We start from the raw sequence: 22820 nt of genomic DNA, 5'->3' as shown, positions 1-22820 counted from the left end.
GTCAGACAGAAACTTGGCGTCTGTGCACAGGGTTGGTCGTTCATCCAGTGCTCCTGGATCTTATTTTTTCTCAAGGGAGTGAGTGTTAAGGCCTTCCTCAATGGCCCAATAGTACTATAATCAGTCTGCTGGTCCTGGGATTTGAACCTGCAACATTCTGGTCACAGTCCAAACCCACATAGCCACACATCTCTATTGTATTGTGCAATTCTACCACAACAGTGACTGTGAGAAGCTTCTCCAGCTGAAAGTACAGTACATTACTGTGCAGCAAAGCGCGTCTGTATGGTAACTTTTCATACCATGAAAATGTGAACAAACGAGTGAAACGTGTAATACAGCATCTAGCGGTTCATATAAAACAGGCGTGACTTTACCATAGAATCAAATCATTAAGTCAATAAATTTGAGGCTCACAGTCACGTCTGCAAATAAAAAGATCAGCAGATGTTGTTGTTGCCGCTTTGGACTTGATACTGTATCTGACAGAAAAAGTGGTTTAACTTTGAAATGGAAATTTAATAATCCTACTTAATGTCCCAATGGGGTGGCAGTTCTTGGGCTATAAAGTTTTGCTTACTTGAATAAATTACAGCTATTGTAGCTTATGAAAAAACGTTAAGGACGTTGAAGGAGTCACAGTCAACTAGCATGTGTTTATTTAAGACGATCAAGTCTAACATGGACGGAAGGCGTGTGGATGTCTTCCATCATCTCACATACAATTCTCATGCATTTGGCGTGACAGTCTTGTTTTTCAGATAATAATAATAATAATAATAATAATAATAAAATAACCGTTTCTTTGCCTACAGTATCATTTCATGTTACGATGATTCATATTACACATTAGTTTTATATAGCACCCAATTACAAGGTTTAATGGGCAGAACATTTAACATATTAGCCTGTGTATTTAATCTAATGATTTGTGTAGTAGAGATAAACTGCCCACGGGCTATATTACTAGCAGTGTGTTCGCCATGGAAAGTGTTGTTTAAATAGTTGAAGTATATGCTAAACAGGAGAATCTGATTTCTCATTAGTAATGGCAAATCCTTAGCTGAAATACCGTTTGATTGAAGACATTGTGGAGACTGACTGATAATAATGTTGTCAAATGTGATTGAAACCCACAAACTTATACAGTAAAGGCTACGGAACAATAGTTACACCTCTTCTGATCACATGAACCCAAAATAAAGTTAATGCAGGCCTTTTATGTATAAAAATATTTTATTGAGAAACCATTGTATGCATACAGTGATAAAAAAGGCTTCGAATACTGCACAATAATATCCGAACTCTTTAAAATAAAGCAAATCTGTGCAAAACACAATCTCTTGTCGGGTTTCTCATATTGCTACTGGTAAGCGATCAGCAGTCTTTGTTAAGGCCCATCTAAACCCTCTATAGTTGCAGTGATTTTTTGCATCTGCATTTTGGTTACACAGCAAAGCTGTTTAGTCTGATCAGAGGAGTCCCTGATGATGCTAGTCAGATCGATATTTCTCTGTTCAGAGTTTGATTGCATTTCTTGTCTGGTGAATTAACGGTGCTGTGAGGCTGTGTACATAGATATCATGCAGCGCAAACAGCAATCGCCGAATTTAATTACTATCTACCTATGTTACCTTGTATTAAGTAATTTACAATCAGAGAAAGCATTTTAATAAAAATGACCTTCCCACAGAACAAATTTATATCAGTTTGTTACTGATAGTTTATCACTGGAGATAATGGGCAAGGTTGTGTTAGTTTTTTCAAGGATAACTTTGTCTCCTGGTAGGCTGTCGATCTTGATTTGTGTCCATGGATTGAAAAGGCATCCGAGAACAACTTGTATAGATTCAAATTTTGCGAAATAAAACACCGCAACCCTGAGTTAGCAAACCCACCACACACGAACAGCCAAGGTCCAGCTTTCACTGAGACAAAGATTATATGACTATTATGACTCCAAGGAAAGCAAACGGGGTCCAACAGAGTCATGAAAAAACACAAGGTAATGGGTCAGGACTTTATGAACGTTTGGCAGACTGACCCAGAATATTACCCTGATTTCTCTAGCATTCTGTCTGATATACTGCTGTGTCTTATGCCTTTTGATTATGTTGTTGCCTGGTGCCCGTAAATGAGTAATATGCCTTCAAGCCGTTTCTGCGTAATTCTGCGGAGTAGATATTAGCACTTAAACACTTCCTACTTCTCATAATTCTTTGCTGTCATATAATATAGTAGACTCCCTTATCCAGGGTGACTTAAAGCCGTAAATTTTCACTAAGATAGATAACAATTCACTCAAACAACTCAATATAGATGCAAAATGTTCAGAATGAACTCTGCTCCTTTGGTTTTGCAGTGGGTCTGATTGGAAATATCACACCATGGCCTCTCAGACACAATTCTGACCAGGAATCAGACAAATGCCTTTTAGGGCTAACTTACACACATTCCAGTTCCACTAATAAAACGTGGAGAGCACGTCCCCTATCAATATAGGTTAATAAACACATAACAACAAAAACAGACCCCAGCTGGAGTCAAAGTGTCACTGTGAAGTTTTCATAAGCTACGCAGAGAGGCAGAATCTCTCTGGCCATCTGAAACTTCAGCCTTTTCTTTGGAGGTACCTGAGGTTCCACCATGCAGCAGTTTGCCTGGTTCTCAAGAACTGGTTCCTGAAAGTCTCCCACAGAGCACCTATGGCCATTTGTGTTACTTCAGTCTTTATCTTGAGTTTCTGAGAACATCAGCACTTTTGCAGGGGACTTCAAGCATTGAACAAATAGTACTGCAAATGCCAACCTAATATGGACGCTCCACTTAAAATAATAACCAACCGGACATCAGTTTTGATTCCCTCCATTTTTTGTTATTTGTTTTCCTGTTTTTCCCCCCCAGGAATCAGGTGAGCTGGGAATGGCACCGGCATGGAGCAGGCCACCCTCCTTCAGACGAGGTCTGTAGAATTGGCCCGTCCTTCTGCTGCTGCAATCAGGGCATGGAACTGCGAGTTCTCATTGGCCAGGAGAGCAGAGGGGGAGTCAAACTCCACAATCTAACAGAGCAAAAACACAGAATGGGGGGGGGGGGGGTCATAAATGCTCTTAGCACCTCTACCCAGGGTACTAAAGACGTTGCGGCTACTAATAACAGCCCTACCTCTCCTTGATCCAGCACCATGATCCTGTTACAGCCCAGCACAGTGTTGAGGCGATGGGCAATCACTAGGGTGGTGCAGCCCTCAAAGCCCAGCCGGATGGTGTCCTGGAGCAGCAGCTCTGTCTCTGTGTCAATGGCTGCCGTCGCCTCATCTAGAAGCAGGATCTAAGGAGAATCAAACAGGTAAAGTATATTGGCTTTGATATGAAGCACTGACTGCTTCTGCAGCTTAACGCCAAGACTTCGGCGCAGATTATTAAACTTACCGTTATCATGAATACACCAGTACCTGAAAAGAATTACATCACCTCATATCCCACGAATTCTAATCCTTCTGGTTAATGATTGCTATCTTAAACCTCATAACTAAATTTAAACACTAGATGGCACTGCTATGTAATTTTGCAGCAATGCAGCATAAGGGTTCATCTTTTCCTCCCCACATCTTGGAGGGAATGAAAGGTTCATCTTACCTCCCTGCATCTCAGGAGGAACCAGAGGTTGGTCTTTACCTTACTACATCTCAAGAGGGCTCTGGCCACACACAGCAGCTGTCGCTCCCCCATGGAGAAATTCTCCCCGTTCTCTGTCACCTCGGTGCTCAATGTCTCAGGCAGCAGGCTGATCTAAGCACACAGGACCAACAAGTCGTGCTATTATTAAAGTCACAGAGTCACAAAGCCATTAGCTGAAGAGCTTCACCCTGGCTTTACCGTGTCCTTCATATGGGTCTTTTCCAGGGCCTCCCAGATCTCAGCATCTGTATGCCGGCCAGAGGGGTCCAGGTTCAGCCTGTGCACAAAGAACTATGTCAAAGGGCTGCGGGACTCAGGAGATGTCAGATGGAGTCAGGTTGGTGAGGCTGCATGGGTGGGCACTACCTGATGGAACCTATGAAAAGCATGGGATCCTGAGGGATGATTGACAGCCTGCTCCGGAGGTCCTCCAGGCCAATCTGGGCGATGTCCATGCCATCTACTGTGATGGAACCACCCGCCAGCTCTGCTAGTCTGAAGAGCGCAATTCCCAGGGAGGACTTCCCTAGACGGAACATCAGAATCTGAGTTAAGCTCATAGATCATGTGGACTTGGGAGAGAGTGAAGAAACCCAAGGTCTCTACCTGACCCGGTACGGCCCACGATGCCGATGGTCTCCTTTGGCCGAATGCTGAACGAGAGCTTCTTGAGTACCAACGGCAGGTCGTCACGGTAGCGCATCTGGACATCCTTAAAACAGATGCGACCCTCCTGTGGCCAGCAGGGGTCAGGGCAGGATGCCGGACTGCTGTGTCGGGGACCTTCTGTGTCCAGGTTCTGTGAGGGGTGGGATATTCCATAAGGTGTGTGCTGTTGTTTTCCAGATTATGAAAAAAGGAAGTTCCTGCTTCTTTTGAAGACCTTATTTCGGGAATCTGTTCACATTCGTTGGAAAATTCCAAAGCCGTGACTCACCCCCGGCTGGCTGGGACATACCCAGTCATGGGGGACTGGGCCATGCACGATGCCTTGATGCATTCCTGTTTATTTATTACTCTGGTACTCTCTGATATTAACCATTGTATGTTACCGTAATGTGTGCCAGCTCTGTGTGCAGTGCATTGCAATATATTACTGCATTACCTCATACCACTAATGTTATTCCGTTAGCGGTACTGCTGGTTTCACTGGATGCTATTTGTCATTCCATCTGCTCTCCTGCAGATTTCACTGGATGCTGTATGTTATTCCATCAGCTCTACCATCATGTGCAGTGGACATATGGCATCACTTGCCATGTGCAGTGTAACTGTAATACACTATGTGAGGGACACTTTGTCTCCATCTCTTTGACCAAATGCCCCATCCACCCCTGACCCCAGTAACCCCACCGTTATGTAATGATTGATCCGTTCCACAGATGTAAAGCGAGCTTCGGTCTCAGAGAGGAGGCGCACGGTGAACTGGAACAGACCAGTCAGCTGGAAAGGGAGGGGGGTCATGTCAAGCTGCATCAACCAATCATTTTATACATAGGCAGTAGGTGTGTTTATCAAGAGTGATTTGATTGGCTCATACTTTTCTCTATCAAATCAGCAAGATATTTACACAATCAGTTCAATGCCACTTGTTACATATTGGAAAAGCTGCACATTTAAAGAAGGGATTTTACTTTAAGGGTATTTCTCAAAGGTACAAAAGCAGGGATCTGCTGGAATATACAGTACTTCCACCAGTACTCCACCGGCTGGCTATATACTGTGGGGCAGCTGAAAGAGAATACCTGGATGACGTAGGAAATAGCGAGGCCCGCATAGGCTGGCAGGATCTGCCCGTGTGTGAGGACAATGAGCAAGGCCACAGCCGTCACCAAGGAGATGCTGATGAGGTCCAGCCTCACAGCCAGCCAGCGCATTGCGCAGTTGAACAGGTAGTGGGGGGCCTGGTTGGTGTCCAGCAGGGCCTGGTACCTGAGGTGGGGGCCGCCCATGAGAAGAAGGCGACTATCCACATACCAGTATCTAGCAACCTTATTGTGTGTTCTTAACAGCAGAGACACTTGCGCATGTGTAAGAGAGGATGCTGCACCTGTTCAGGAAGTCCGGCCCCCTGCTGTAGGCGTGAATAGTGGGTAGGCCCTGGAGGCTGCTGGTTATGTGTGAGGTGAAAGGCGATTGGCTGATGTTGTCCAGCCGCTTCAGCTCGCGAAGCAGAACTCTGCCGGGATGATGAAATGCACAGACACTCAGGCACACGGCCTATACAACGGAGACTCCCAATTCTCCCAGTACCTACAGGCTGTTTCTGCTGCATACACATGTGCCTTTTGCGGTATTTCCATAATAAAAAAGCATTAGTTTCAAAATTAAGTGATAACTTATGTGAGAAGAAGTAGTATCCATCCATCCATCCATCCATGCTTTTTTGCCAGACCTATGGATGTACTGCTTATCTGTGGAACCCCTAAACAAGCTCCCCATGGTAATGTCTGTTCCCAGTTCTCAAAGCATCTGCTTGCCATATTCGCAGCCCCATTGAGACAGGAGATGCCTTATTCAAACAGACACCCCTAAGACTAGAACCCTCCTCAGTGTCTTACACGCCATTTCAGACATTATTCATGACGTTACTTGTGTGTCCCTGCTGTGATCCCCCCGGTCGACAGAATGGGGGCATGAAAAGCAGGAGCAGCGAACCCCGGCTCCGTCTTTCCCCCCCAGGATGATTAGGGGACACAAAACATGTTTACGCGGGAGCACTTTGGCTGAAAGCCTCGCAGACACGCTGGCCGCAGAGACCCCTGGCGAGAGAACGGTGGCTAATTAGCTGGCTGGGTAGAGCACCGCGGCAATCTGAGCTGGTCCTGATTGGACGCATCGCGTTACCGCGGCCGGCACAGGAGCGGCAGGCTTTCAGCGCATCCTCGCGGTTTCGAACGACAGCTGTGACATATGGAGGAGGAAATAACAGCACTTAAGGGCTCAAATAAAGCGCTCTTCTCCCCGCCTGTGCAAAATTAACCTTCTGTTTTAGCTCCGAAGCAGTTTGTATATTCAGAGAAAGCTACTAAGACTGAACAAACAGAGGTCCAACAGAGAACACGGATTATAGCACTTCATGAAACATCTCCTCCAACGCGCCCGCCTCTGAACGCACTCAGACAAGCAGAGTAACCACTAGAAAATGTATCAGATAAAGACTTTAACTAAAGACTGAAGTTGGCCAGGTGCCATCCAGACCTCACCTAGTAACACGTGTGACCAGGTAGAGGAAGGTCCCCAGGGGCACGATGGACAGGAGGAACCAGGGGAAGATCACACTGACCATGCCCAGGCAGAACATCACCAGCGTCAGGTTCTGGAGCAGCATCTCCATCTGCATGGCCAGACGCACGTCCACTGTGGGAAGGACATGCTTTTTATCCAGCGGCCCATGCAGATAATGTTACCCAAAAACTATTTCGAGACCTTATAATTCTGCTGCTACATAATTCTACACCCATTAACACAGCTGGATAAATATGGGGGAATCAGCTCCCTCGAGCGTCCACAGAAGGTCCCTCACAAAGGGAGCACGTGGCACTGGTGTGAAAGAGGGCAGCGGCCTCTCACCTTCGTCTATGTCCCTGGAGAAGCGGGTGAGAATGCGACCCAGGGGGGTGGTGTCGAAAAAGGCCATGGGACTGTGAACCAGCTTCTGGAAAAGCTTGTCGTGCAGGGCGGAGGCAGCTTGGAGGGTGCACTGGGGGGGGCGACATATAGACAGATGTCACACAGGGACACATACAGATGTCACACACACTCAGGGACACAGACTCCAACAAACAGACGTCACACAGGGACACAGACTGATGTCATACACACTCAGGGACACAGACAGACGTCACACGTTCAGGGACACAGACAAACATAGAAATCACACAAGGACACAGACATGTCGCACACAATCAGTGACACAGACAGAGAGATGTCTCACACTTACGGACAAAGACAGACGTCACACACACTCAGGGATGTGAACAGACAGACAGACGTCACACACATAGTGACATGGACTGACAGACTTCACACAAACAGACGAACAGCACACAAAAACCAAGCAGACAGCCGTAGAGTCACACACACACTCAGATATACACACAGGTATAACATGTCGCAGGGACAGATGTCACACACATACACACATTCATGAACAGACATCACACACACATAGACAGACACACAAACACGGGCACACTCTCAAAAACAGCAGACAGATAGACACACTCAGGGATATGGGGATACAGACAGACGTCACACACAAAAAAAGAGTCACTCGGACATACCGATACGCACGTGTCACAACCCTTACAAATGGACATGACTCAGACAGCAAACACATTACTCTCAGCAGAGACGATGACATGCCATCACAGATAAACATCAGTTTCCAAAGTGATTATAAACCGTCAGCATTTTACACATATTACAGCACGAATCCCCGCTAATATTCATCAGAAAGCAGACACTGTCGCTTTCTCACGCTGCAAACTCATTATATAGTTTCACAGTTTTATAAAAAAAATAAGGCTTGATGCTGAATTGCACATCAAGCAGAATTATGTATGCATACATATATACATACATGCATACTTGCATACATATATTTTATATACGCACGCATACACACACACACAGATATGAAAGTTGGTGAAAATCAGTGTAGGCATCTTTGCAATGACAGGGAAAATATTTTCTACTGACTTGCCAAACACAGAACCTGTTACAAAAAAATTAGTCAACATGCACACTGTTTGTGCAAACACATTTCTAAGTTATCTGGGTAAAAAACACTGAAACTTTTCAGTACAGGAGATATTTTCTACACATTTCGTTATCAGACCAATTAGTGAGAATTCCCTGTCTTTCACATCTCACCCAGGAAAAAGCAGATGAGTCATTTTCAGAGTCTTGGCAAACACAGCAGATGGTAGGTGAGCAAATTACAGATGGGATTTTTCGTTTTAATGAGGGAAACAGACTCACGACCTTTATGGGCCAGAATCTTTCCTGACCGAGTCACAGTCAGAAAGCCAACAGCCGTCTTTCACTGGACGACAAGAAAACAAACCAGGGCTTTCTGTAACAGCCCAAGCCGCACACACAAGCTCTGGGGCTTAGAAACAAGCGCCGCAAGGAATCCTGGGACCATCTCTAATTTTCAGGGGGCAGGGATATGCTGTCTGCAGGCTACAGCGAGTACTGCGGTAACAGGCTCACAGCAATTACCAGACAGCTGCCTTAAATGGCCCCCAGACGCTCGGCGACCCGTGCCGAGCGGGATTTGCGGGTGGTGCCGAGCGGACGCTGTTTGCCTGCCTCTTGTGCCAGCAACGGGTAAGCAAAGCCCAGGACAGCATCCCCCCAGGCACCCGACATGGACCTATTTATACAACCTCTATTTGGGGGAAAAAATGCAAGAGCAGAATTGAGACTCAGTGGATAATTGCGGAACCACAGACCATATGTGGGATGGGTCTTGACGACTGTACCTTGACGAAAATTGCCCCACGCACAGTCTTCAGCAATAGCGCCGCCCCCATGGACAGAGCGTAGATGGCAGAGTAGTATTGCGTGTGGGGGTTGAGCCTCATGCTGTCGCTGACTGTGGTCTCATTGCCCATAACCACAGAGATGTTCTGGGGACAGACAGCGATGCCCAGGTGAGGCCAGTCCTGAAAAAGCTATAGGCTTGTTTCCACTCACGGCACATTATTCAGTAACAGGAAAGACTTTCTCTCTGCATCTGCCCTTCTGTTGATCCGTGTTTTAATTAAGTTTATAGATCCCCCTCGTCTGACTCTGACTGACAGACAATCAGACACAATCACACATTATTGCAGCAGGAAGGCAGCACCATCGTCAGCCCCTCCCAAGACTTACGCCGCTGCCCTGCTGGATCCAGTGGCTGAGCCACCAGTTGCTGAATGCGATGCTGCCCGTGGTGGTGAGGAAGAGGAAGATGTTGAGGGCGAAGGCCAGTGGGCCACCGGCGGCTTGGATGTAGGTCCAGTAGACGGACCAGGACACGGCACCAGCGCTTCGCTCTTCCGCTGTCATAAGTTGAACTACGGTGGATTTCGGAAGGTCAGAGGTCAGGGGCCTTGTGAGGCATCATGGGTAAATAGATCAGCCCTAGGTACTTGATCATCTTTTTCTCATTCATCAGGCTGGGGTGCACCCAGGATGGGATGCAGGTGTGATTCATGGCACAGATACCTGTACACCACGGTCACCTTGGAGACACCAATTAGCCTAACCGCATGTCTCTGGAGGAAACCAGCAAGAATTCGCAAACTACACACACACACACAGCAGAGGTGAGACTGCAGCCCCAAATGCTGAAGATGAGTCAACAGTGTGACCCTATCTCACCCCCTTTCTGGCCGTCCATGGGGGCAGCTCTTCTGCTAGCACTGGACGGCGCCCCCTGCCTGAGCTTCTTGGTGTTGTTCTGCTTGTTCTTCAGGTTCTTGAGCTCCAGGGTCTGCATTGCGGATGGGGGGATGGTGGGTGACAGACCCGGCTGGGGAAGAGGCAAGCGACCGTCAGCCATTAAAGTGCCGTCGCTGACAGACAGTCTGATAACGCAACGGCACATAAACACGTAAAGGAGCCACATGCATTAACGGTGCATAGCCGGTATCCTCCACAGAGCTGATGGATTATGTACAAGCAGAGAACTGAGGGGCAGAGTGACCGGCCAGGCTGTCCTGTGTAGCTACATACAGATACATGCTAATCCATCACCCATGCGGGTGGCCCTGCTCGCTCACCTTGTGCTGAGTGCAGCTGAAGAGTGCAGTGTACTCATTCTCCATGCCCATGAGCTGGACATGACTGCCTTGCTTGAACAACTGTCCGTCCTTCATCAGAACCACCTCGTCGCATTCAGCCAGGTACTACAGTGGCAGATATGCAGAAACAGTGCCATTGGAAATGCCTGTTACGACCACCGTTGGGACTCAAATGAACAACCCTCAGGTTAGACACCTGAAGCTTTGACATCCATCCAGCCCCTCGGTGCCCTCTGCCTCACCTGTAGCTGGTGGGTCACGAAGAGCACGGTCCTGCTCCCAGCTGCCCCGCGGATGGCACTATGGAAGAGGTGCGCCCCCACGTGAGGGTCCACGGCGCTGAGCGGGTCGTCCAGCAGCAGAACCGGCCGCTCGCTGTATAGCGCCCTGGCCAGACTGATGCGCTGGCGCTGGCCTCCACTCAAGTTGGTGCCACGTTCACCAATCTGGAATGAGATTCTGCCATGGTCACCAAGGTCAGGTAGATACACAGCTCACACTGACACAGTCACCACGGTCATGTGGATATACAGCTCACACTGACACAGTCACCACGGTCAGGTAGATACACAGCTCACACTGACACAGTCACCACGGTCATGTGGATATACAGGTCACACTGACGCGGTCACCACGGTCATGTGGATATACAGCTCACACTGACGCGGTCACCACGGTCATGTGGATATACAGCTCACACTGACTCGGTCACCACGGTCATGTGGATATACAGGTCACACTGACGCGGTCACCACGGTCATGTGGATATACAGCTCACACTGACGCGGTCACCACGGTCATGTGGATATACAGCTCACACTGACTCGGTCACCACGGTCATGTGGATATACAGCTCACACTGACACGGTCACCACGGTCATGTGGATATACAGCTCACACTGACTCGGTCACCACGGTCATGTGGATATACAGGTCACACTGACGCGGTCACCACGGTCATGTGGATATACAGCTCACACTGACGCGGTCACCACGGTCATGTGGATATACAGGTCACACTGACGCGGTCGCCACGGTCATGTGGATATACAGGTCACACTGACGCGGTCACCACGGTCATGTGGATATACAGCTCACACTGACGCGGTCACCACGGTCATGTGGATATACAGGTCACACTGACGCGGTCACCACGGTCATGTGGATATACAGCTCACACTGACTCGGTCGCCACGGTCATGTGGATATACAGCTCACACTGACTCGGTCACCACGGTCATGTGGATATACAGCTCACACTGACTCGGTCACCACGGTCATGTGGATATACAGCTCACACTGACTCGGTCACCACGGTCATGTGGATATACAGCTCACACTGACTCGGTCACCACGGTCATGTGGATATACAGCTCACACTGACGCGGTCGCCACGGTCATGTGGATATACAGGTCACACTGACGCGGTCGCCACGGTCATGTGGATATACAGGTCACACTGACGCGGTCACCACGGTCATGTGGATATACAGGTCACACTGACGCGGTCACCACGGTCATGTGGATATACAGGTCACACTGACGCGGTCACCACGGTCATGTGGATATACAGCTGACACTGACGCGGTCACCTCAGTCATGTCTCCATAGGGCAGCTCAGCAATGTCAGGGTATAAACAGCAGGATTCCAGCACAGCTCTGTACCTAAAGAGACAGAAAGACAGTGGAGATTGATGGAGAAGCACCAGACAGACAGGTGATGAGTCTCAGAAATTCCCCGGATCATCCCCAGACACAGAAAATCCCTGGATCCCTCCCACCTCGTCCCCAGACGCAGAGGGTCTTGCCTCTCTTCTTCATACTCCTTCCCAAACAGAATGTTCTCCCTCAGGGAGTCGTTGAGGATCCAGGCCTGCTGGGCGACGTACGCGAGCCCCCCTCCGACCGCGACCGAGCCTCCAAGCAGCTTCATCTGGAGGTGGGGAGAGCAGCCGCAGACCTGAGACTGGGGCCCACAGAGAGGGGCCTGGGGCCTCCATTCTACATTTCCATACCTGGCCTAGCAGAGCGGACAGCAGCGAGCTCTTCCCACTTCCCACACTGCCGCAGATGCCCACCAGCTCCCCCTGTTGGTGAAGAGCAGCCAGCGATGTTACATAGGTCAGGCATAGCGGTGGAATGAGATGTGTCTCACAGTGGGACACGCACCTTCTTAATGCGGAGGTCGATGCGATGCAGTGTCCTCTGTACAGGAGGCCGGAAGCCACCAGCTGAGGAGACGGTGTTCTGGGGGCTGTCCTGCTCCATGTGGGTGAGCAGATGCTCACCATTCTGCTCCTCAGCACCTCCCTTGCCCTCCTCCGACAGGATGTACAGGCTCAGCATCTCCTTACGCAGAACGCGCTCCATGCCCCCCGTCCTGCGGGGTGTGCAAGGCGTTGCCACCCCAGCTCGCCCCTTACTGCGAGGTGACTCCCACACCAAGGAGGCGTCCCGGAACTCCACCGCATTTCTCAGATCCTCCAGCTTTTCTGACACCAGCTCCCGGTCCTCTAGCATCAGCAGCCTCTGCATGACAGCGTGGGACTCGGGTCAAAGACAGGCACAGACACAGCAACTGACATGGGCGCAGACACAGTGGCACAGGCACAGACATGACACGAGCACAGACAAGGGTAGAGGCACAGACATAGACACTGACATAGGCGCAGACATGGACAGAAGCACAGATACAGGCAGAGGCACAGACACAGGAGCTGACATAGGCACAGACATGGGAAGAGGCACAGACACAGGAGCTGACATAGGCACAGACATGGGCAGAGGCACAGACATAGACACTGACATAGAAACAGGTACAGATACTGGTACTGACACATAGAGAGACACAGACACAGGTACAGCTACTGCTACAGATGCAGGCTGATGGTGTCTGTTAGCATGGTTGCTTTCCCCCCACCCCCCTCACCTGGAACCTCTTCACTGCAACGGCGCCTTCGGACAAAGAGCGTACTGCCAGGGGCATGACCTTGAGTGCAAATGTCATGGAGTTGAAGACAGCAACAATTGTAAACGCCTGAGAGAGGAAGCAGACAGGGGGGTTAGGTTATGATGGCACTCAATTAGTCTTTTGGGGATGGATGGGGGATCCCAAGGACAATGTGCTGGGGTATACCTGAGCAGCTGTGAGGTCATAGCCCAGGGCCATGTGGAGGGTGAATGTACACACACTGGCGATCACCACGACAACGGGGGCCACACCCACCGTCAGGCTCTGCACATACCCCGCCCATTCCAGTATCCGACGCTCCTCTGTCCGCACCTCTGAGAACGACACAGGGAGAGAGAGAGCTGGCCATCGGGATGAGAAAATATGCACGAAGGTCTGTGCTCTACCAGCCGACTCCTTCGGATCGGGTCCAGTCAGACATAACTAATCGATAACATGAATGGATTTAACTGCTCACATGCTATTCCTGAGTAATCTGGGTAGGGTGTTATCTTACACACAACAGGAGTGCAGATGTACATAGAAAGGTCCTTGCGGATGATGAATGGAGCTTAAGCCGCTCTGAACTGAGATAAATGGCAGCGGAGCGGTCATTAAGTGCCTAACCACTTTCCCAGATAGCCACGAAGGCAAAGGCATTAAGGGGAACACGGGCCAGTGAGTGGGGGGGTTTGGTGGCGGCTCACGCTGGACGCGGCGGGCGAAGGTGGACTCCCAGCAGTACATCTTGATGGATTTGATAGAGCTGAGGATCTCGTTCATGAGCCGGACGCGCTGGTCTGTCACGGACACGCACCTTTTCCGGAAATAGGCTGTCAGACGGGAGGCCAGCATCTGTGGCGAGCGAGAAATGGGGAGAGAGAGAGAGCGAGAGAGAGAGAGAGAGAGAGAGAGACGTTTAAGGAAAAAGAGAAGAGCGAGGAGAGCGGGGCATGAATGAGACGACAGAGACAGATGAGGATGAAGGCGGCAGTAAACAGGAGGCAGCGTGGGGGGAATCGCCTCCACAGCCTTCGGAGAGGGAGAGGGGGGCGGGATTCGTGATGAAGGTGGAGACGACGCACCATGGAGGGACAGAACAAGACAAAGATGGCCGATCCCATCAGCGCCGTGGGCCCCAGGAAGCAGGTGGTGTAGCCCAAGCCCATGAGCACTACCAGGGGCCCCCCTGCGAGGAGGCAGCCCGCCGTGGCAGCCTCATAGAGCCGGTGCCCGTCGCTGGAACAGACGTTCACCAACTAAGGACCAGAGGCAGCATGAAGATGGTGCTTCAGAAGTGCAGTCAGCTTTCAGAGACCACATCTGCGGTAACTGGCTCTCAATCACTTACATTAATGACCACTGTCTCAAAAAAAACTCTTTAATTAACTGTTTACTGTATAACTTCAAGAAAGGTTACTCCTATAATCCATCATCGACACGTCACACATCAGCCATCCATCATCAGCACATGAAAATGTCACTTTTTAAAGCCGTTTCTATACAAGAGGCTGAACATCAAGAGCCATTCATCATGGCTGCACTGGCCTTATATGGGGCGTCTTCAAATAAAGCATTAAAATATGCAAACAGAAACAGGAAGTTATAAAGATACACAACGAGTAAGACAGATATATGGAGGCTGGTACCCATTACCTCTCCAGCATTCATATCCCTGGTGCTCCGCATCCGCAGGGCTTTCTGGTAGGCGAGGGTGAGTGCTGCCCCCCGCAGGCGAGTGCCGGTACGGTAGTTGACGGCCCACATCATAGCCAGGGCCCAGGAGCGGGTCACCTCCACCAGGATGAGACCGCCCACCAGGGCGAATCCGTACAGCAAGTGAGACTCAGAGCGCTGGGAGTACTCCAGGAGGGCTCGTACCAGGAGGGCCTGTGGGTCCAGGGGCAGGGGGGCAATTGCAGGGTGAGGGGGGAAATCAGGTATCAGAGGGCAGGAGGACCAGGAGACATGGATCAGGAGGTCAAAGGAGAGAAAACCCAAGGGGTATGAGCAGGGGCAGTGGCGGTGTTTACCACCACTCAAACTAAGGTTAGGGGGGCCCCCTATTGGCCACAAACAGTCACTACATTACAGTACATAGCAAGACCAGGGAGCAAAGAAGAAAATGAAGTAGCACAGGAGTCACGGGAGGACGGTGAAGACGGCAGCAGCAGCTTTCACGAGGGACGGAGATCAGACAAGGGAGGCGAAATAGCAAGGAAACTCAAAATCTAACAAGAACGTGGACAAACGTCGCATCGTGCTGAAGGAAAAGCCAGGTGGCGCTGTTGTACGAAGGAGATCCCCTCCCTACCTGGTCGACTGCAGCGTCCCTCCCAGGGCGGGCCTTGGGAAGCTGCAGCACATCCCGGTTACGCAAAGCCGCCCTTCTTGCGCAAACAAGCTTCTCAAACAACCAACTAATCAAGAACGATGCTGGAGCCTGGCATTGTTCAGCGGTGCTTTTTACTACCCGTTATTAAAATCAGCTGCAGGAAGCACGTCGACACCGGCCAAGATAAAAGGGGAATTTGCTGAGCCCAGCGGGACGAGGAAAGGTCACCTTGGGACAGGCAGGTCAGCGCTTTTAATGTTTTAATGAAAGGTCCGGGGTTAGGCCTCTGTAACTCCTTCATGGCTATGAATCACACCCTCATAAACAGCTCGTGACACGTATGAAGATTATAGGGCTGTAATACGCCTTTATAAGCAATCCATCACACCTTCAGAGAGACAGCAGGGCACACGCTACACATTACCCTCCCGATCTGCTTCATAATAAGAGTCTACATTGCCAGGTCACCCCCCTCAAAAGCTCCTTCAAGGACGCTCCATTACACCTTCATAAGCAACACATCACACCACCATGTACAATTAATGCCATGTTTATGTGGCAGTACTCTGTGACGACCCCTTCTGTTATGAATCATAACATGCATGACGATTGCGCGACAATGTAGTCTGTGAATGACATATTTATCACATTTGTGACATTTTGCAAATAGCACTTCGGCTGAGCTTCACAGCACCCATACAGTGACACTATGACCTTCATAAACTCTTCATAGTGTATTTCAGAATAATGCCTTACTTAAAGGTACAACACCAAACCCCTACTAGCAATGGAACCCTCAACCTTAAGTTCAGGGATGTGCGGTTCCTCTGCAGTACTAGTTCACATGTGGTATCTTTACTTTTACGTTTTATTATGGGGGGGGGGGCAGTGACACTGTAGATTTTCCCAACCTAGTCTCCGGGTCCCCATAGATGTTCCATGAGGAATGTCTGCGGGGCCCTAAGGACCTAAATGCGACACACTGCTGTAGTGTGAATGTCCCTACAGTACCTCCATTGTAAAGCTACACCATACAGACAAAAGTACCGGGACCCCTGTTCATTACATCAACAGGAAATTTAATGACACCCCATTCTAAATCCATGGGCATCAATGTGGAGTCGGTTCCCTATTTGCAGCTATAACAGCTGCCATTCTTCTGGGAAGGCTTTCAACAAGATTTTGGAGTTTGTGAGAATTTTTGCCCATTCATTCAGAAGAGCATTTGCTAGGTCAGGCATTAATGCTAGATGTGAAGGCCTGGCTCACAATCTCCGTTCTAGTTCATCCCAAAGGTGTTCGATGGGGTTGAGGTCAGGGCTCTGTACAGGCCGGTCAAGTCCTTCTACACCAAACAAATCCAACCATGTCTTTATGGACCTTGCTTTGTGCACTGGGGCACAGTCATGCCGGAACAGAAAAGGGCCTTCCCCAAACTGTTCCCACAATGTTGAAAGAATAGATTTGTCTGAAATGTCTTGGCCCGCTGAAGCATTAAGAGTTCCTTTCACTGGAACTAAGGGGCCCAACCCCTGAAAAACAACCCCATACCATTACCCCCCCTCTACCAAACTTTACAGCTGGCACAATGCGGTCAGGCAGGTAAAGTTCTCCTGGCACCTACCAAACCCAGACTCATTCATCAGACAGCCAGTCAGAGAAGCATGATTTGTCACTCGTCAAAACATGTTTCCACTGCTCCAGAATCCAGTGGCAGAATGCTTTACACCACATCCTATGCTTGGCACTGCGGTTGGTGATGTGACACTTGCATGCAGCTGCTCAGCCCTGGAAGCCCCAGGGCACAGTTTTTATGCTGGGGTTAATGTCAGAGGAAATTTGGATCCCTGCAGTTATCAAGTCAACAGAGCTTTGGCACCATTTACACACTGTGTGCCTCAGCACTCAGTGACCTCGTTCTGTGACTTTACATGGCCTGTCACTTTGAGGCTGAGTTTCTGTTGTTCCTAAACGCCTCCACTTTGCAATAATACCACATACAGTTGACCATGGAATGACTATGGAAGACAAGAAATTTCACAAACTGACTTATTGCAAAGGCGGCATCCTATGACTGTACCAGGCTTGAATTCACTGAGCTCTTCAGAACGACCCATTCAGTCACAAATGTTTGTAAACCTGCCTGCATGGCTAGTGGCTTGACTTTATACACCTGTGGCAAAGGGTCTGAATAAAATGATGAGGACATGTACTTCTGTCCATATATATCTTTATACCTCCACTTTGATTTTATTTCTGTTTATTCGTGTTTGTGTGTTTTGATCTTGAACTGACCACCCCAAGGTGGAGATTGACGTATATGTTGAAGACTCACAGGTCCGGCAAAGCCTGCTGTCATGCTGACGAGGAGGGTGAAGATGGCCACCAGCATGCGGGTCTGGCAAAACCTCCAGAACACCCGGCCCAGGGAGGCTCCGTCTCGTCCCTGTGCCTTCAGCTCCTCGTGCCACAGGGTCTCCAGCCTGGTGACAGGGGTGAGAATTCGTCAAAGCAGTGGACGGATCAGGCTTTCGCCTTGGAAAAGGACAGATGAGTGCATCTTTCTGCTGGCATTCTTAAAGATCGGCTCAGATTCCAGCATTAAGCTATTAGCGGACGGAGTAGTTACAACACAGAAGTTATATCGTCACATTTTAAATTAAGTCATTTTAGCGTGAAATTCAGAAATCTCAGAATCCCAGGATAACCAGCATCAGCTCCAGAAGCAGCAAATAAAGGCATCAATAAGACATAATAAAGACGTCTATCATTACTATCATCGCTATTATTATTATTACTATTATTATTCCTGCAACTGTTCCAGACACACGGATTGATTGTCACCACATGACTTCACTGGTATTTTTCATTTAACGCTTATTACCATGACATTAAACCCTGTATAATCCTTCTGCTTTTGTAACAAGCGCAGGCTGCAGAGGCCTCACAAGCAGTCAAAAGTGAAACATAAAATCACTAAAAGGGAGCAGGGTGCCGATATGTGTGTGACACAGGTATCTGTCCACTCACGTCCCATCGAGCAAAGTCCGATTACGTTTATGTCCGAGGTCCATAGTAAATAATATCCACAGATTGGGAGATGCCAGAACACGGATGAGGTGGGACGTTAGCGGGTGTATCGCTTTAGTGTAACAAGTGCAGGAGAACGGGCAGCACTGCCAGCCGTATAATCACCCACTGTCCATATCGAACTCGTAACACAGTATGTATACTGTATATATGATGGACAGCTACAATAAGCAGATACAGCACCTGTACTGTGCTATTTTGCTACATGCAAAGAAACTTACTGTACTGTATAATAAAATATTTCACCACACCTTCAGGCACAATCCTGGTCCTGGTGCCAAATGCAAATGCATGTTTATGGCTACCGGTATATATGATACAATGAAGCAAGTATGTCTGAAAAGCAAAAGCGGATGCAGAATCTAGTAACAGATGCCTCCCACATAATTATCAATTGATTATGGCTTTGGTTTCATGCTGTTTGAAAATTGCAGGTTTTTGTTCAAAATAAAACACAATATTGTGCCGTAATCATGACTAATTCAGCCTGGTCTGTGTCCCCGAATTTTCATCTCTGTGTTCCAAGAATTTTGAAGACACATCTCATGGTGGTTCTAGACACACAAACCCTAAATGAACCACCCCCCCCCCACACACACACTTTTCTCTCACCCCCCAAATATTCTCCCTTTACGATTCTGACAGCTACCAACTTTGTCCTAGAACGGGCCCTCAGAAATCTAAGCTAAATCAACAGGTAACTGTGAAAAGTCAATGGCCGTGTTCGTGCAAGCACTCAGCGGTACCTCAGAGCCACCGGCGAAAAGGTGACACTCCAGCATGAGCCTGAAAACAGCAGACAGCAGTAAAAATAAGGTAGGGAAGGACACGCCGGCTCACGCTGCATCTCGCAGCCTTTATTGTGCTGTAAACCCAGAAGCATCCAAGTGAGAACCGACTCCTTTTGTCATTTGACATCCGCCACCCAGGAGCTGCTGCTGTCGTGGCACTGGCTGCAAATATGGGAACCGCGGAAGCTGTTCCTGTGGAGCCTTTGTGAACATTCACTCTAATCTCTAATCCCTGCTATTAATACCTACCCCCCCCCCCCTACATACACATACACCACCTCCACAGCCAGGTCAAGCCACGTCCTAAAGATGACGGTCGTGCGCCTGAAGCTTGGGAACGCCACACCAATGGTGACCCAGCCGCCCTCGACTCTGCCGTGATTAACCGCTCGCACTGCTTCTTCCCAAACCCAGCCTGGGGAGCCCTTGGCGGAGCAGCCGCACCTCTGCCAGTTGGTTTCAGAGGCTTCATGGCAGGACAGGCCCCACATGTCTTCCAGCCTCAAGATGGACTTCTTGTGGGCCCTCCAGGCCAGCGGGGACAGCCACTGCAGGGTCATGAAGGAGAAGAGGCCCGCGTTGTCCACTGGATGCTGGTTCCTGCAGGAAGGTGGTGGAAAGGGTGGTGGGGGGTCAGAGTGACGAAAACAGCGCGCCTGAGTGTGAACTGGCCCGGACATGAGAGAGCGGCTGGCAGTGGGGGCGGATGAATCGTGCGGTTCTGATTGAACAGAATTCTTTGCAGGTCTGTTAGAGAAATGGAGGCCGTGTGAATGGTGAAGGAGTTCAGTGGGACTTTCAAACAGCTATCTGCTGCCACTGGATGAGGAATGTGTCTCAACCCTTATCAACTCCCCTACACACCCACAGCCACACACACAGAGTTCACAAATTCATATCTTTGTGGGGACTCCCCATTCATTTCTATCCCAACTATGATCACCCTTAACCCCTACCCAGCCCTAACCTGAACCATAAGTTACCCAACAAAATACAACTGCATTCACAGATTTTTATAAAAGTGAAGTTTGTATTGTGGGGACCTGAAAAATGTCCCCACACGCTAAAAAGTAACAGGTTTTACAATATTAAGGGGACAATTGGTAAATACAAACCCACACACTTTCACATCCTCACACTGATGCACTGCCACACACACACACACACGCTCTCTCACACCCTCACCCTGAGACACACACACACACACACACACACACGCTCTCTCACACCCTCACCCTGAGACACACACACACCACACACACACACACACACCACAGCCACACTGGCTTCCCAGTGTCTCACTTGTTTGTCCTCCTGAATGGTTTCAGCAGCTGCAGGCTCTGATGGTAGCGGCTCTTCCTCTGCCGGCCCCTCGCACCTGCAGCCTCCTCCTCTTCCTCCTCTGGATGGGGCAGGTTCTCGGGGAAGGACATGGACAGCCCCTCCACCCGCCCGATGGACTCCAAGACATCGGGAAACGCCGCAGACCTCCGTGGGGGAGGGATACATGGCACAGTTCCTCATTGTTTCCTTATTTAGCTGCTGATTATTTCCGTCATTTCCCAGTGCGTGCTGGGTGTCGCTTTGAGTCCCCAGGCCCCGAGGCCAACCTGCCCCCCCTCCCCCCCAGCATGGAGGCCCGTCTCTATTTGCTGACTCATGGTGGAGGCAGTCCTTGCAAAAGAATTGTGTACCAAGCACAAATATAAACTGCTTATCTATTTAAAGAGGCCCACTGGCATGCAGATCTATCGAATCGCAGGCCCTGCCAGGGAGGGCGGGGGCTGCACGTCTGAGTGTCACCGATCCTGCAGTGCTGACGTCTCTGATAAGGTCAGTGCGGCTTGGCACTGGCTGCTGGTACATCACCCTGGGCGCCGCGCCAGGCGCTACGGAGAGGGGTGCAGTCCGGCTCACCGGTGCTGTGAAGGGACACTGCGTTTTCTATTATTGATACGCAACGCAGAGTCGGGTCAGGCGGCGCTGGGGATAGCCACCGCTGCACCAAAAGTCACACGGCACAGTAGAGCGACGATGTAAATCTCCCACGCAGGATGTTTATCTCGAGCCGGGCTCTGTGCCGGATTCAAAGACCTCAGCTAACGAAAGTCAACAAGAGGTAATTGGAGCCAGTACACGGAGGTGGCAGGAGGAATCAGTGCTGGACACAGAAGCAGGACAGCTGGCCTTCAGGCAGGCATTGGAGTCACACTACTATCCAGTCACCATATTTAAATGACCTTCTGCCCCCCAAACCCCCCAACCCTTAACACCAAAAGGGTGCTACTTACTCTGAAAGATGACCTCCAGTTACAAATATAAACACCTTTGATACAATGGAAATGTAGTATGACAGTTTGTTATTTTCATACAAAAAGCATTACTTTCACTGGACAGTTTGTTCCTTGTAATTCGCTTCTCCTGACATTGGTTTACAAAATTGCTTTAGACCAAGTCTCATAAAAATTCGGAGAAAGATAAGAGCTTGGCTTTTGGTTGACTCCCGACTTGGGGGCCCCATGAGCGGCCTGACAACAGCAATAACGCCACTGACAGCACCGACGATCCCCAGCACAGTGATGTATCCATAAGAAATGAAGAAAGGGCACTTACATGATTAATCAGTGCTCTGACCTCTTCACTTTGTTCGGCATTCAGCTTTGTGAATTATTAAGTTGTGGTGCAGTAACTCCACCGAACTGTACGTTTCTAAGGGCATCGCAAAGGGACACCTCCTTATCGCTCATGCCACATTCTGCGCATGCTGATAGTCCGGCGTTTTTTAATTGTACTTTGCGCTAAAGCTTGAGATAAAGTCCCGGGACAAGTGGACCCGCCGCCTGAGCTGGCACCTCAGTCCTAGCGGCTCCGCTCCGCAGCGCTCCGCAAGCCGTCGCCGTCTCGCCGCTTTTGGAATCGGCTAAATCGCCGTGACACCACGTGACGCTTGGGGAGCCAATGGCGACGGGGCGCCACGTCGTTGTCATGGAGCCAGCGACGCTGGCGACGGAACATGCACGTGCGAGTCGCCGAGGCCTGGCGACAGCTTGATTTGCGGCCGTATCTGGAAACGAAAATAGATATATAAAAAAAACATAAACCAAAGAGAGCGAAGGCAAAAACAACATAAGAGAAACAAATCGGAAGCACATTTTTAAAAGTAGTCGAAAATGCTTA

The 22820-nt window shown here is 49.5% G+C and overlaps 1 protein-coding gene across 4 annotated transcripts; it reads right to left on the bottom strand.

Moving 5' to 3' along the window:
• Positions 1 to 1217: 1217 nt before the first annotated feature.
• LOC111835023 (ATP-binding cassette sub-family C member 5) lies at positions 1218 to 22567 on the bottom strand. Of its 4 annotated transcripts, none has more exons than XM_023794908.2 (29): positions 22257 to 22567; positions 20946 to 21131; positions 20088 to 20243; positions 18098 to 18245; positions 15084 to 15317; positions 14513 to 14686; positions 14135 to 14282; positions 13614 to 13762; positions 13407 to 13514; positions 12647 to 13006; positions 12493 to 12564; positions 12286 to 12410; positions 12070 to 12142; positions 10720 to 10923; positions 10457 to 10582; positions 10056 to 10206; positions 9564 to 9748; positions 9173 to 9319; positions 7254 to 7383; positions 6887 to 7040; positions 5731 to 5859; positions 5426 to 5612; positions 5034 to 5123; positions 4287 to 4479; positions 4047 to 4206; positions 3879 to 3957; positions 3678 to 3791; positions 3166 to 3330; positions 1218 to 3061 (listed from the first exon to the last, which is right to left on the bottom strand). In XM_023794908.2, coding segments are annotated over exons 1-29 (4257 nt in total). In that variant the 5' UTR covers positions 22259 to 22567; the 3' UTR covers positions 1218 to 2953. The 4 variants fall into 4 exon arrangements, with proteins under 4 accessions (XP_023650676.2, XP_023650678.2, XP_023650679.2 ...); XM_023794910.2 differs by lacking the exon at positions 22257 to 22567 and adding an exon at positions 19599 to 19638 and having other exon boundaries at positions 20946 to 21084; XM_023794909.2 differs by lacking the exon at positions 1218 to 3061 and adding an exon at positions 3432 to 3454 and having other exon boundaries at positions 3196 to 3330.
• Between the last annotated feature and the right edge of the window lie 253 nt (positions 22568 to 22820).

This window comes from Paramormyrops kingsleyae, chromosome 10 (genome assembly GCF_048594095.1).
Source record: "Paramormyrops kingsleyae isolate MSU_618 chromosome 10, PKINGS_0.4, whole genome shotgun sequence".
NCBI lineage: Eukaryota > Metazoa > Chordata > Actinopteri > Osteoglossiformes > Mormyridae > Paramormyrops > Paramormyrops kingsleyae.
Note: the sequence above shows the minus strand (reverse complement) of the source record. Positions and strands in the feature narration are given on the sequence as shown.